Here is a 15439-nt window from a genome sequence, read left to right as displayed (position 1 = left end):
AGTGAAATAATAGTGAAAAAAGACTTGAAATAGAATTATGTTTAATTATATATCAGAGTTATGTAAAAAAAAAAAATAATAATAATAATAATGCACTGGTCTTTAAGTGATGAAGCTTGTGGAGTTGACTTTACAAAACACACTTCAGATCTGTCTAAAGCGTTAATCACATGTTACATTTTTTGATAATTAAAAAAATGAAGAAGCATTATTATTATTATTATTATTATTATTATTATTATTATTATTATTATTATTATTACACACAAATTAAAACATCATATAAATCCATGATGTAAAATATTTTAAAAAGTCCATACTGAAATATCCATATGGAAGGTTAATTAATGACTTTCTGTTTTCAACTCTCTCTCTCTCTCTCTCTCTCTCTCTCTTTATTTTTATTTATTTATTAATTCTTTTAAAGGGCATTGTTAATCTTTAAGGTTAGGTTATAATATAAAAAATAGCTTTGGATTACACCTAACCTCCCAAAACAGAATGGACATAACATTCTTGCAAATTAGCACTTGTGTATACTGTCCCAAAGAGCTTAAAATATATAATGTATATATGAAAAAAAATTTATTTACTGAAGTTTTTTTTTTTTAACTGATCTTTTTTTTTGACATACACACATAAACACAAATCCAACCAACACTGAGGAGATGTATAACAAGTACAGTTTCATTTGCTTCACATTATCACACATTAGTCCATTCCTTACCTTCTCGTTTTATGTAAAGTACTCATTTATTTAAGTTTTATGGACAAAAAGTACATAACACGCTATATTACACTTAAAATCTCACTACATCGAAAAATAACTAGGCACATTTTCAGCATATGGTTGCAGAGGAAACACTCATATTTGTAAATTGTAAATTTAACTTTTAAAAAAGAAAGACAGAGAAATTTGACAAAGAAATTTGCTGTTAGTATACATTATATTAACTCTTAATCAGCCCTGAGCATTGTAAAAAGGAGCTGATAATATTATTTATCTTGTTGTTGTTGTTTTTTGTGGGGTGTTTTTTGTTTGTTTGTTTTTTCTCTTTTTTTTGTGTTTAATAGGTTTGTAGGTTTGTTGTATAATTTTTTTGCTTTGTTTTTGTTTTGTGTCTGTGTGGTTCCTTATGTCTAAGTACATGTTTAGGTAAATGTATAATTTAAAATGTAAAATAAAAAGAAAAAAAAACAAAGACATTGCATTAAAATACAAACTACATATTTATTGTTTTGAATCTATAACGCCCCCCCCCCCTTTTTTTTTGTGTGTGTGTTCAATAGGTTTGTAGGTTTGTTGTATAATTTTTTTTGTATTGTTACTGTGTGGGTCCTTTTGTCTAAGTACATGTTTATGTAAATGTGTAATTTTAAATAAAGAAAAACGTTGTATTAAAATAGACACTACATATTTAATGTTTCGAACGTATAAAGCACAAAACCGCCCTCTTCACATACGTATTCATTGTAAATAAATGCACAGGTTTTCCCTTTAATGACGCAGCGTTTACGTACTTCCCGGAAGTGCAGTGGGGGACACAGGCCCCATCGATTCAACACAACTGCATACATAAGCACTTACTAATAATAAAGCTGTGTTTGTATGTCATTTTCATGGAGTACTACCGTTAACACATATGGAGTGTCAAGAGGAAAAGCCGATCATCTATACTATGGAAAACAAGCCGATTGTGACATGTGAGTGTTTCCTCTGAGGAGACGTCCAGTCTCTTTTTTTTCCTGCTCTTGACATTTAGCTTGCTAGCTACATTCATTAGCTCGCATTAGCTAAGATAGCAGGTAGCCTAATGTTAACTGGCTCTAGGGCGCAGCGTGTGTCTCGTTGTGTTGCTTCATTTCTGCTTGTCAAGGCTGTAATATTTAGGTGCTTCTACACTACACCACTGTCTGTGCTTCTCTTAGCCATGGACAGCAGGACTCTCAGCTTGTTAGCCTGCTAGCTACAGCGGTTGACAGGCCTAGCGATACAACGTCACGGCTAGATGCTGCAGTTTTGGGAAGGATCTCACCTTGTTCCTCGTTTGACAGACACACATGCCTCTGCTAACAGCTCAGGCGGTGGTCGCCGTTGATGTTTGGGGCTTGGGATCAGTTTGCCATTCATAAATCCCTTGGAGTCCTATGGAAGCTTGTTAAGTGGTTTATTTTAAGGTCTGACACTGACTGTGGGTGCCGCCGGACCCCGGGGTCCACCTCACACCACCGACTGCTCCATTTTTAGGACATATGGTAGAGTTGCTCAAATGTGCTTGTTTCAGAAGCAAAAGGAGTCTAAATGAAATAAAATCTTTAAATCTCAGGTGTGGCTGCTGGTGGTTTTTTGCACACCAGTCTTTGTAGGTGCTTATAAACCACAGGTGATACAGGACCAGTTGGTGCGTGTCAGGTGTCCTGACTCATAAGGTGAAAAGCTCAATGATAAAGCATTCATGATATATAAGCAGCAATGGTCAGAGCCTGCACAAGAAAAAGAAGGTTATGGTATATGCTTGGCTGTTGTGGGACAGGTTCAGACTGTAGACTGAACAACAATGCAAATCCATCCCTTACAACCTGAGGTGAAGATGGCATTTGAAGGAAGAGGTAAAGTTTTTATTCACAAAGGCAGAGAGGCTACTGTTTATCGCATTAGGTGCTGCTTCAGTCTCTTTTTGTAAGTGAAATTATTACAAATACAGCAATGGAAAAAACACTGCACTTAATACCACCAGTACATAAATACTTAAGTATTGCATATTACATCACTATGTCAATAGTGAAGTATCAGTGTTGTTACAGCCTGTTACTGTTGTAGCTGCTGCAGGTGCAACAAATGTGAACAACATATACAGAACAACTTTTTTTTTTCCTTTTTTTACAGGGACACCACGTAAATCTGAGGGTTTGTCATGTAATTCATAGGATTATCTCTAATCTTTGTTTTTGTTAATATAATTTGACATGAACAATAACTGAAACAAAACCATGTGAGATGAGTAAAGGAAAAAATCTATCTATCTATCTATCTATCTATCTATCTATCTATCTATCTATCTATCTATCTATCTATCTATCTATCTATTTCCAGCCATATTTGAATTTGTAATTAATGATGTAATTGTCCGTTTATTTCATGTATTTCATACTTTCAGTAGTTGACTTATGGGTACATGTGCACCTTTTGAAGAAGAGCCACTGAACATTATGTTGATGACCTCATGGTGGGAGATAATCATTGAAACATGTTTGGTTGAACATTAACAGTGAAGTATCTCAAGATACTTCTGCACAACTCAGATGACATTAAACCATACTGCAGTAAAGTTGCTTGTCAGAGACTTTTTGTGTTAGTTTCGTTCTGCTGTTCATACACAGGTGCAAGTGAATGAATATTAATCCCATGATTGTGCAAAGTGATCAGCTCAAACAACCATGATCATGTGATTATTTAACAGTAGTGATAGGGGTGGTCCTGCAGGCTAAGTGTCAGAGGAATTCTGCAGGTTCATGGGTAAAACATTGAACAGGTGTATATGCATCTCTTTTGTTCTGGACGCTCAAGTGTTCCTAACAAGATGATCAGATGTATATTGTTAATGCATTAGTGTAACATGTTAAAACAGATTCTTTGTGTATTTGCTTTGCAGGGTAGCACCTGATCCCATTTCTGATAACCTTTTGCTGTATGAGGCAAAGCCATTCAGCTGCTGGAAACTCATATTTATATGCACCCCAGTATAATGTACGCTTATGTTGCATGTCATACACCACACGCTAACACTTGCAGATCCAGGTGTTTTTGTTGGATTTTGGCAGGTATTGAAAAGTAGACAACGAGGTCTAATAGCTTTGTGCTGCTGCCCTTAAGTGTCAGCACTGTGCTGTGTTTTTTTTGGCTCCGCATCGGCACCCTTGATTCAGATAAAACAGTGACTATTAGGTTTAGCGCTGACAAGCGGCATTCACATTCACTGCGGGGAGGACAACAGTTTAGTGCTAGTGCTCCTACTCAGCCGTAGGGGAACATGCATGGTTCACTGGCAATGGCCCAGTTCTGTTGAAGCTTTAACAAGTAGTTTCAGTCCTCCAGTGCACCGAAATAGAGCCAGTGGCACAGTCAAAACACGGCAACCGCTGTAAGAGACACATCTATTATACTCACTGTATTGTTCAGGGAATTCAGCTTCTACTAGGTCACAACATAGGATGTATATGTGTCCTACAAGCCACAATAAAACTGTTGCAGTACTGTATAGGCCCTTTCCCACCAAAAGGCCCAGGAACTTTATCACCAGGAACTTACTTACCAGGAACTTTTTGGGGTAAAAAAGTTCCTGGTAACTGCGTTTCCACCACACCCGAAAGTTCAGGGTAATTTATTCAAATCAGGTTGATGATGTATGAGGGAACAGTAACAGAAACTGTAGTCCAGTTCATGTACATTCACAAACTAACCTCTAGTTCAATAAAATGACACAGTACTGTAAGTGGACAGTTTGGGTTTAACATTTTACTGGTTGTTGAATCACTTAATCCATCTGGAATACATTTTAAATTAAGTTAACCATCATTACATATCCTTAATTTGTATTTAAAAATGGTAGAACATGTATTTTCAACTTTTCATTCCTTAAACTAAATCACATCTAACTTTATGTGTGATGGATGGTTCTGTTTCATTTCTGTTGTTTTATAGATATAGTCCAGGTTCGACCCTGAAGTCACACACATTTACTCAAATGCCTGCATTTAATTCGACTGCATATTACTGATAAAAGTACTTATACTCATATTTTGATGCCTTGTAAATGAACAGACAGTATTAGGTTAGATTTTTTTTTTTTTATTAAAAATTGAAACAAAACAAAGGTGCCTTGAGATTAAAAGGGAAATAAACATGTGTGAAAGGTTCAGGCTTTTGGACCAGGGTCTGGTCCAGCTGGTCCAGGACAGCCGGTCTGGAACTCCATGGTCCTGGTCCCTTTTTCACTTTCCTACAGGAAATGTAATAAAAATGCTAAAATGAATAACAGAACACATGATGACAGATTCCTGCCAGTATGATGTGACATGTCAGATCTCTTACCTGGGCTGTTGTAAACAGTAGTAGATGTTGGACCAGGACACAAACGAGCCGCAGGTTCAGAAAAAGAGGCGAGTCCGTCCGGTCCATTTCAGGTGGAAATCACAAGCATACAGAATAAATCAGTGTTCAGCTCACAGCGACAACACGAATACATCCAGTTCTCAGATTTAGGTTTAGTGTCAGACTGTTGACCAGTTAGCATTAGCATTAGGTTAACCGGACTTCACTGTTGTCTAAACAGCTGGCGCTGCTGACTACTGTTACAGCATGGAATGAACTAAACAGTGAATATTTCTGATATACATACCATTGGTTTGTTCGACAGTCAGATCCACTGCGACCGTTGTGGTCCTTTAGATTCTTTTAATCCTGCATAAATTTCTTCTTCTTTCCTCGTATTTCTTTAGGCTTGTGTCTTATATTTGGCTCCGACAGCTTTTACTCGCTCGTTTCGTGTCGGCGATTCAAAGTCCATCTGAATTTCCTCGTCGTCCGTCCACTTGTTGTAGCTTCTCTTTCGGTCCCTTTTCTGAATTATCAAAATCCAAAGCTTGTGGAAATTAAATGAGTTAAATATTGGCGGTGAACAGAATGCGGAAATGCTGCTAGTCTAGTCCACCACTCAGCCTTCTCCAGAACACAGCCCCGCCCTTAAAGTTCCCGGCAATCTGGAAAGTACTGCCTCTATACCAGGAACTTCTTCGGGGTAAATTCGGGGCCGGGGGAGGGTCAGTTACCAGGGTAATTTTCGGTGAAAACGCACCAGGAACTTTGAAAGTTCAGGGTAATACAGAAAGTTCCTGCAAAAGTTCCTGCGGTGGGAAAGGGCCTTATGTAAGTTCAAGATGGGCAGTCTATTTCTTTTTAAACAGACTTAATGTTTGTATGTTGGCACACCCACATATCTTTGCTAAGTTTTACAGTTTTACCAGTGGGTGTGACACAGTTAATTTCATCATACATTGATTCAGTGCCTAATGAAGATCATGCATTGCCTGGTAAAATAACTCTAATGGCTTGAGACTTATTTTTTGCCCATATCACCCAGCTCAGTGCAGCATTCAAACATATGTGATGTGTGGGCAGCTTTAGAGCTGTGAAGATATTTAAGTCAACCTCTATTTATTTATACACAAGATCAACTGGGTTCAACAGTCTGCATGCACCCTCTACACCTTCTATCCTTAGGCCATGTTTCAACAGCTTCATTTGTGCACAGTGTCAACTGATTCTATGCATGATTAAATTGACTTTGAAAGGGACGGAAAAAATAATAATGATGATAGAAAAAAAAATTGTAGTGCAAACCCGCCTCTCTGCTGCCACAAATTGCGGTAAAATTGAATTCGACACACAAAACCCAAAAAGCATACATGTGTGAATGTGTTACTTTCATTAAAGACACTGCATTTTTGGTCAGCGTCATCCTTTTTACAGTCAAAGCTTTTGGCCGCTGCACATGAGTGCACTATGATGTTGAAAAGTAACATTGTGCAGTTGTCACATAGATGTTCAGATGCATCATGTCACAAACATATCTTTGTGTTTTCTGTTGGTGATGATTTGAAGAAGCTTTGCAGAAAACTGGATTTGTCATTTTGGCCTCCATGTTGACACCTGTACATGGAGGCCAATCAGAAAATAAAGCATGAAATTTGAAGGGATGTAGAGCTTTATAGAGGATGACATCTACCAGTCAGTGTGTAGAAAAGATGATTAGTAATGCAGCTCAACTGAAAAGAGCACTGATGTTCTCCTAAATGGGTTCTGTTCATCTGGTTTAGTAAAAAGTAATTTTATAAATGCTTGAACAACGGATGAATACAACGGAAAGTCATGTTACAAGCTGTCAATACTGCTTTCAGTACACAAAAGAAGAAGGTTCCTCAGTTGGAATGGCATCTCTTTAATCCCCAGACATCTGCACATCTTCAAGAAATCTCTTCAGGTTATCCAGATGATTGTTAAACAGAGAGAAAAGCATCAAAAGGCACACAATGTATTCATAGAAAAATATAGCCTTAAAGGTGGGGCATGAGATCTTAGAAAAATGGTTCGAGCAAGCTACATTTTGAAAATACTCAATTCAAAAGTCCAAACCCCTTTCCTCAGACATCCCCCCCAAGCCACACCTCCAGAGTACTGGCATGTGCAATGCTTGTTCTCGAGGCTTCATGAGTGCTGCACAGCAACAATTCGCCCTGCTCCGGCAGCCGTGGCCCCAGCGGCCCCAGCGGCCCCAGCGGCCCCAGCGGCCCCAGCGGCCCCAGCGGCCCCAGCGGCCCCAGCGGCCCCAGCGGCCCCAGCGGCCCCAGCGGCCCCAGCTTCTGCCCCGATCCATGCATAACTAATTCAGTCTCCTCAAACACCTCCGCTCTTACAGAGCAGCCCCAGTTCATACCTATCTGGCTAATGTTACATTTCCTGCTGATTTATCTTAGTGACAAAACAGTTTGCCGGGGAACTTTCCATCCTAAATAGCTAATATAGCCAAGCTCTGGCTCTGGCTTCATTTCCTGTACAAGTGCTCCAAGCCTCTGAGAGTGCATGACTCATGCACGAAAAGGGGTACGTGCAGAGGGGGGAGGGACAAATGGCAGTTGAGTTTGATAGACATATCACCATTCAATCATTTCAGTTGGGTGCTTAAAATAATTGGATGGTGTTTTTTCAGTCCTGTCTGTTCCACAGGTGACTGATTTAATTAATTGGTTGTAATCGGGGTGTGAAGGGGATTTTAAGCAATATAGTAAAAAATGCTCCAGGAAAACATCTCGTACCCCACCTTTAATTGGTCTTAAAAGTCTGAGGTCAGTCTTCAAAAATCTTAAAAATGCCAAGACACAAATCCTACTTTTTTGTTTAATCATTGCCTTAACAAAATCGGAATATGATAATGGAACGAGTAATACTCATGACCAAAGAAGTCATGTTTTATGCTGCAATAAACGTGCAAAATTGTGTCTCACACAAAGTAACAGATGTGGTTCCTACTTTCATTTTTGTTGCTCTAAATGTGGTGTTGAAAGTGTCAGTCATAAATATAACCTGCCGTAAAATGTACAAAAACTGAACTGGGTGGAAAAAGAGATGCAGTGGACTACAGGGTGTTGGCTCTCACGAGATCTGATGCATAACCTTTTTATGGGCTTTTACTGCAATCAAACATGAACATATTTTCCTCATATGCTGCTTCTGTTTGTGTAGTAATTTACATTGTTACTTCTTATTCTTGACAATCATATTCCAAAAATATCCCCTTTGTGTTTCTTTCTACCTCAGTGAAATGCAATGTGCAGATTTGGGGCAGTTTAACAACATCAGAAGCTGTAGGCCTATAATTTTTTTCCACGTGTATTGTTATGACACGCAGAGATATTAGATTGCGCTTATTTGACATTTGACCTCTTTTCAAATGCGTTCTTGTCTTTCCTCTCTTTCCTCCCAGGTGCTGGAGACCAGGCCTTGTTTACGTTGCTCTACACCTCATTGGCCCAGCAACTTCCCCGGGAGCCAATGGAGTGGAGGAGGTCAGTATGAGGCTGGATACGAGTGTAGAAACACATTTCATTTGGCAGATCACAGATGCGATTTTTGCCATTATTACCTCTGCCAAGGAGGTTATGTTTTTGCCAGGGTTTGTTTGTTTGTTTGTTTGTTTGTTTGTTTGTCTGTCCGTTAGTGTGCAACATAACTCAAAAAGTTATGGACAGATTTTGATGAAATTTTCAGGCTTTGTTGGAAATGGGATAAAGAAGAAATTATTAAATTTTGGTGGTGATCGGGGGTGGGGGGGCCCACGGGGGGGCCCATTTCCAACAAACCCTGAAAATTTCATCAAAATCTGTCCATAACTTTTTGAGTTATGTTGCACACTAACGGACAGACAAACAGACAGACAGACAAACAAACCCTGGCAAAAACATAACCTCCTTGGCGTGGGAGGGGCCCACAGGGGGGGCCACTGATCAGCCTTGGTGGAGGTCTGCGCTCTCCGAGTGCTTCTAGTTGCAAAATATGATAAGGACATGTTAAGCACGGCACGTTGAATGCTGTAAATGATAAATAAACATGAGGTTAACAGGTGATTTCACAAACTGCTCTGTTTATTTTCTAACAGAGGGTTTAATTGAGGGGAGTGTCGGGGCTTTTAGTGCCGGAGTTTAATGCAGGTATCACAGTTGTTAATAATGGATGCTCTCTGTGGATGGAAACATTTACGTTTTATGAGTCGATCAGGAAGCCTTTTTGGTGAGGTTGTAACATGTGGGAACCATGAATGAAAAGGAGTTTAGGTGAATGATTATGGACCGATCAGAGTCGAGTAATAGGGTTTTGAGATGTTGTCACCTTCAGTTTTTTATATCTGTGTTTGGATATTACTGTTTTGGCAAGAAAATGAGCAGCTCATGGTGTTGACAATAATACTATGGTGGTACTCTGGGTGTCTGAATGAGGAAACTGTACAAGTAGATTAAAAATTACCCTCTTGTTAATTGTAATCAACTTTCTCCTGTTGTAATATGAATGAAGCACAAGCATAGTGGGATCCAATCAAGCGAAAGTGAACATCAGCATAAAAAGGAAATTTTGTACACATCATTTATCAAGTAGGCTCATTTTTTAGCTAAAGAGCTCTATTTTATGGAACTGTTATCCTTTTTAAAATACCACTTGCAGAAAAAAAGTTACAATGGATTTTGTTGATTGTACTTTTTATACCAAAGCCATAGCTCAAATTTAATGCTCAAAATTATATCTAAAAAATTAGATAACTTATTCAATCTGTTGATTACATAGTATGTAATCAACAGATTGAAAATTAGATGACTGTTAAGTTTCAAGTGTTAGATTTTAATTATTTTGTGAATATTATTGACATTTAAGAGTTTGAACATTTGTGAGTTTCTTAAAAGGCCCTGTCCACATGTTACTACAAAAATACCAATTTTTAATTTTCAAGTTACTTATATTTCAGATATTTGAGTGAAACTTTCAGAAAGTAATGATCTTTTAATACATTTTGGGTGGTGCATACAATGGTAAAGAGTCATCCACATGTTACTATGGCAGCCTGTCCACGTTACGTCATTCTCATGTCAATAAAATAGAGACTTTTCAATATTTTACTCCAAAATTTATTTTCAGCATAGTTGAACATAATATCGAAGGGGTTTTTTCCTACTTGATTTTAATTTCTGTCGAGAACCCCATGTTTTGAATGTTTGCTTAAAGCTTAAAAAATGTGATGTCCATTTCAAGTCCGCGTGTTACTGAGCATTAATTTGACATTTTTCTCCTAAACATTTTATCTCTCCAAATTGTGTTATACATAATGTTAAAGCACTTATAAATACACTCAACAAAAATATAAACGCACCACTTTTGTTTTTGCTCCCATTTGTCATGAGCTGAACTCAAAGATCTAAAACTTTTTCTGTGTACACACAAGGTTTATTTCTCTCAAATATTGTTCACAAATCTGTCTAAATTTGTGTTAGTGAACACTTCTTCTTTGCTGAGATAATCCATCCACCTCACAGGTGTGGCATATCAAGATGCTGATTAGACAGCAGGGTTTTTGCACAGGTGTGCCTTAGGCTGGCCACAATAAAAGGCCACTCCAAAATGTGCAGTTTTATCACACAGCACAATACCACAGATGTCACAAGTTTTGAGGGAATATGCAATTGGCATGCTGACCTCAGGAATCTCCACCAGAGCTTTTGCCTGTGAATTGAATGTTCATTTCTCTACCATAAGCCATCTCCAAAGCTGTTTCAGAGAATTCATGAAGAAGACTGTGCGAGGAAAATGGTGGTCACACCAAATACTGACTGGTTTTCTGACCCCCCTGGACCATCCAATACAGTAAAAGTGCACATTTTAGAGTGGCCTTTTATTGTGGCCAGCCTAAGTCACACCTGTGCAATAATCCTGCTGTCTAATCAGCATCTTGATATGCCACACCTGTGAGGTGGATGGATTATCTCAGCAAAGGACAAAGGAGAAGTGCTCACTAACACAGATTTAGACAAATTTATGAACAATATTTGAGAGAAATAGGCCTTTTGTGTACATAGAAAAAGTTTTAGATCTTTGAGTTTAGCTCATGACAAATGCGAGCAAAAACAAAAGTGGTGCGTTTATATTTTTGTTGAGTGTACTTAATCAATTATGTATAATCCATGCATATAAGTTACTCTGTTTACATGACAGAGACTGTTGCACATGAAATGTGTCCACATGTTACCGCTTGATCGGACCCAGTGACTTTTGGGTACCACAAACATACAATTGCAATGTACACACATAGAAACTCACTGAACATCAGCCTGAATGTGTTAAATGTAAATGTGTGTTCAATTTAATCACCACCCACTCATGAACATTTCCCACTGTCTGTAGCCCCTCAGGAGTTGGGATCAAATAAAAAGAATCTAAAGTGTTTCTGTGGGGAATATACTATAAATCAATCACTATAAGAGAAGGACAAAAATGTTAAGTAGAAAATGTGTTGCTCTGAAGAGGTTGGTTGTGATTGAGAGCTGAAAGCTTTACTTGGAGGTGCTTCTGCATTGCAGTCTCAGAAATTAAACAATGTTAAAGTGAAATGTTGAAGCTGAGTTGGAAACTGAAAAACCTGAAAGTAAAATTAATATATTACACACATGACTGGACATTATCAAGCCACTTGACAAGGATGGCTTTAACTTTTCCAATGCTGATTTGATTTCTGCCTCTGTCATATGACTGTTTCTCTTTGAGAACACCAATTTAGGGTGGGAATGAATTTGTCCCATCATCGGTGAACTGAAATGTGGCCACTTGTAGGGCAGTCTGATATGTCAGTATATTTTTGTTTGACGAGAGAAAAATGTCAATCATCTTATATTATGGTTTGTGGTTAGATCTGATTTTAATCTCGTGTTGTCTCATGTAAGTGTATTTACAGAACAATCACTGCAGCGTAGTATACTTTGATGTTGTAAAATCACACATACTGTGATGGAAGATTTTAGGTATATCAGGCACCCTGTAGCCTGATCATTTTCTGTAGGTGTTTATTATTCTTGGTGTGAAATGCGATGCACAACTGTAAGTCAAACCCTGTGGTGGAACTTCTTTTAACTTGTTGCATTAAGCATAAATCAAAGGTAAATGTTGATAGAACTGTGGCTGGAGCAGAGTTTGGTTAAGCAGGTTAACAGAGCCTCTGTTAGATGATGACACAGTGGAGTTTGTGCTGAAGGTTTAACTCAAGTCTGTACACCAGCATATAGACATTACAATGTACTATATGGTCATATGTCGACATGAGCACTCCAGGTTCTAGTCATCACTGTGTATACACCATTGTCACTGTCAGTGTGTTTCAGTAAAACTACTCTCTTGCCTCTGCAGGACATATGGCCGCGCACCGAAAATGATCCACCTTGAGGCTAATTTTGTCCAGTTTAAAGAGGAGCTGCTCCCCAAGGATGGAAACAAGGCCCTCCTCACGTTCCCCTTCCTCCACATCTATTGGACTGACTGCTGTGTGAGTAGCCTCTTGTAAAACAGACCACACACACATTACTGGATGTCAAATCTGGTGGGGAAAAATGAAACAAACCACAGCACTTTACAGACTGAACAGACAAGGATCTGTCCTCATTTTCAGTCAGTATATGTTTCAGTCATTTATTTCGGCACACAAGACATAAAACCAGTTTGGGAAGGAAAGAGACTAGAACACAATGCATTTCTCATCTGTAAAAAATTATTAAACAGGACCCAGAGGATGCCAAATATTGGCTCCAAAACCCAGATATAATAGCGTTTTTATGGCACATTATTCCATCATCAACACTCATCTTAATTACTGCTTATTTTAAGAGGTTTGCTCATCTTATTGTAAACATGCTGTGAATACTGAAAAGATGATTTTGAATTGTTTATCTGCATTTTTGCCCACACATTCTGCAAATGGCTTTCCTAAAATAGCTCTACAATATCAAATCATACGAATCACTTGACTCAGGTCATGCGAGTCTACTGAATCAACTACGCTTCTAGTCATCTTCATCCTAATTCTCATCTTCATTATCATCGGAGTCCATGTCTTGCTGAGCTGTTTGTCCTTACCACTCACCCTGGACCCTGTCATGTCCTGTAGGCCTGTACTTTGACATCATTGCTTGCTTTAGCATTTGTTTGCGCTGCTATAAAAAGTACAGTGTAAATAAAGATAATTCATCCATTTGTTCATTCATTAAACCCAGCAGAGGTCTGTATGGTGCATGTGCAAAATGCAGCACTTTTAGTGGATTATATAATGCTCAGTGTGGAATTGTTAAACTGCTGCCACTGGTGTTTTTGGGTGTTTTACGAAATCAGCGGTTTGATGAGGATATCCCATGTCTGTGCAATCAGTGCACTTCTTCATGTGTTTTTTTCATCAGTTATTTTCCTTGTATTTGTTAGACACTGAAGATGAGTCTCCAGTCTCTCAGCTGAGTGTGCACTTAAATATAGAGCATGTGGAGTGTGAAACACACACACATAGGCAGGTTTGTTTTCAAGCTTATGGTCATAAAAGGGAAAAACAGTAGCGGATAGATACCAACTTGTTAGTTGAAAATCTTTTTTTGGAATGAAATAGTCCAGGTCTCTTACAATGCTCCTCATACACTGTCAAAAAAAAGTCATTGAGGGTGCATTTTTGGTTGCCATCTTGGCTTTTTGGAGCTTAATATGACCATATTTAGACACAAGGATGCAGCTGGTGAGGAGTAACAGGTGCTGTGTGAAAGTCACCAAGCTAATGCTAACATGCTGAGTACACTGACTGCGCTGCCAGCTAGATAATGTGTTGACTACTGCTATGTAATTTTCGATTCTTGCTATGTTTAATGACTATCTGGCTTGCTGGATGTACTGTGCTGGATTTAGGATCAGTATTTCTGTAGTGCAGTGGTGGAATTTTTGTCTGCCTTCCCATTGTTGTGCATTATCACTTTACAACTTCACTGTTGACACGGTGGTGCAATGGTTAGCACTCATGCCTCACAGCAAGAAGGTCCTGGGTTCGATTCCAACACCAGTCGACGGGGGGTGGGACCTTTCTGTGGGGAGTTTGCATGTTCTCCCCGTGTCTGCGTGGGTTCTCTCTGGGTACTCTGGCTTCCTCCCACCATCCAAAGACATGCACTGATAGGTTAATTGGTTAATCTAAATTGCCCATAGGTGTGAATGTGAGTGATTGTTTGTCTCTGTATGTCATCCTACAATGAACTGGCGAAATGTCCAGGGTGTACCCTGCCTTCGCCCCTATGTAGCTGGGATAGGCTCCAAGCGACCCCCGTGACCCTAGTGAGGATAAAGCGGGTTCAGAAAATGAATGAATGAATGAACTTCACTGTTAAAAAAGACATGCATCTGTTATGTGCCGTTTGCTTTTGTGGGGATTCAGACATTTTAATACCACAACACACCTCCTGCGTGGTGAAAGATCTGGATGTGTGAGACTCTTTGATAAAAATAATATCAATCTTGCATGATACATAATCCCACTGATTAGCAGTACTGAATTAATGCAGTCATAAGCTAATGTAGCTCAGGTATGCTAACAGGATGGATATTGTGATTTAGTAACTCTGTGACTTCAACATATGCAAATGTATAATAGAGCTGTCAAGAAAAAAAAAATCTTTTTTTTTTGATAAACTGAAGCAGCATAAGTAAAGTCTCAACTCAGCAGATAAAATAGATGTCAATTAAAGTCTACTCAAGGCAGCCATACACACTAAAAGTGCAATATGGAGGAATAACAAACTCTTGGATGAAGCTAATGTTTTCTATTTTATGCTGCATTCCAATTGTTTAACATGACCTAACACCATTTCTATACAGTGGTCAGATTTTCCACATAAATCCTCATGTTGGCTCCCGAATTCTTCAGGGCTTTTCTTCTGCTCCTTTACAACAGTAACAATGTGCAGTTAACTAAGAATTGAAGTTGGCTAATGTCAACAGACATCTGGCTACTGAGACATTACAGACTCCAACACAAACTTCACACAAGCCCGTGAACATAACATGCAAATGTTACAGAGAGAACATTTGATTATGTGTAACTTAGCCTCAAACAACTTCAACAGATGAATTATAAAAAAAAAAAAAAACACTCCATGAACAGGAAGGATTCATCTAAACCATTGTTTGTCCAGGTTGTTTGTTGGGCATTCTAACACGTCAGTCTATGGAGACTGAATTGCTTTTGCAGATATCCTTAAGCAGCCTTTAGAATACGCTGCAGTTTTTGACACTGTGTTGGTGTCATTTTGTAGTCCCAGGTTGTTGTTT

General features: G+C 38.6%; 1 protein-coding gene across 1 annotated transcript in view; it reads left to right on the top strand.

Moving 5' to 3' along the window:
• The first annotated feature begins 1531 nt into the window (after window positions 1–1531).
• The window catches only part of trappc10 (trafficking protein particle complex subunit 10), a 57077-nt gene continuing 43169 nt past the window's right edge, over window positions 1532–15439 (top strand). The window contains exons 1-3 of the mRNA XM_030124386.1: window positions 1532–1704; window positions 8541–8622; window positions 12497–12632. Coding sequence (XP_029980246.1) covers window positions 1644–1704; window positions 8541–8622; window positions 12497–12632 — 279 coding nt within the window. The 5' untranslated portion in view covers window positions 1532–1643. The remainder of the gene's footprint in view (window positions 1705–8540; window positions 8623–12496; window positions 12633–15439) is intronic.

This window comes from Sphaeramia orbicularis, chromosome 21 (assembly GCF_902148855.1).
Source record: "Sphaeramia orbicularis chromosome 21, fSphaOr1.1, whole genome shotgun sequence".
In the NCBI taxonomy this organism is placed as follows: Eukaryota; Metazoa; Chordata; class Actinopteri; order Kurtiformes; family Apogonidae; genus Sphaeramia; species Sphaeramia orbicularis.
This window is presented reverse-complemented; position numbering and strand designations above follow the sequence as displayed.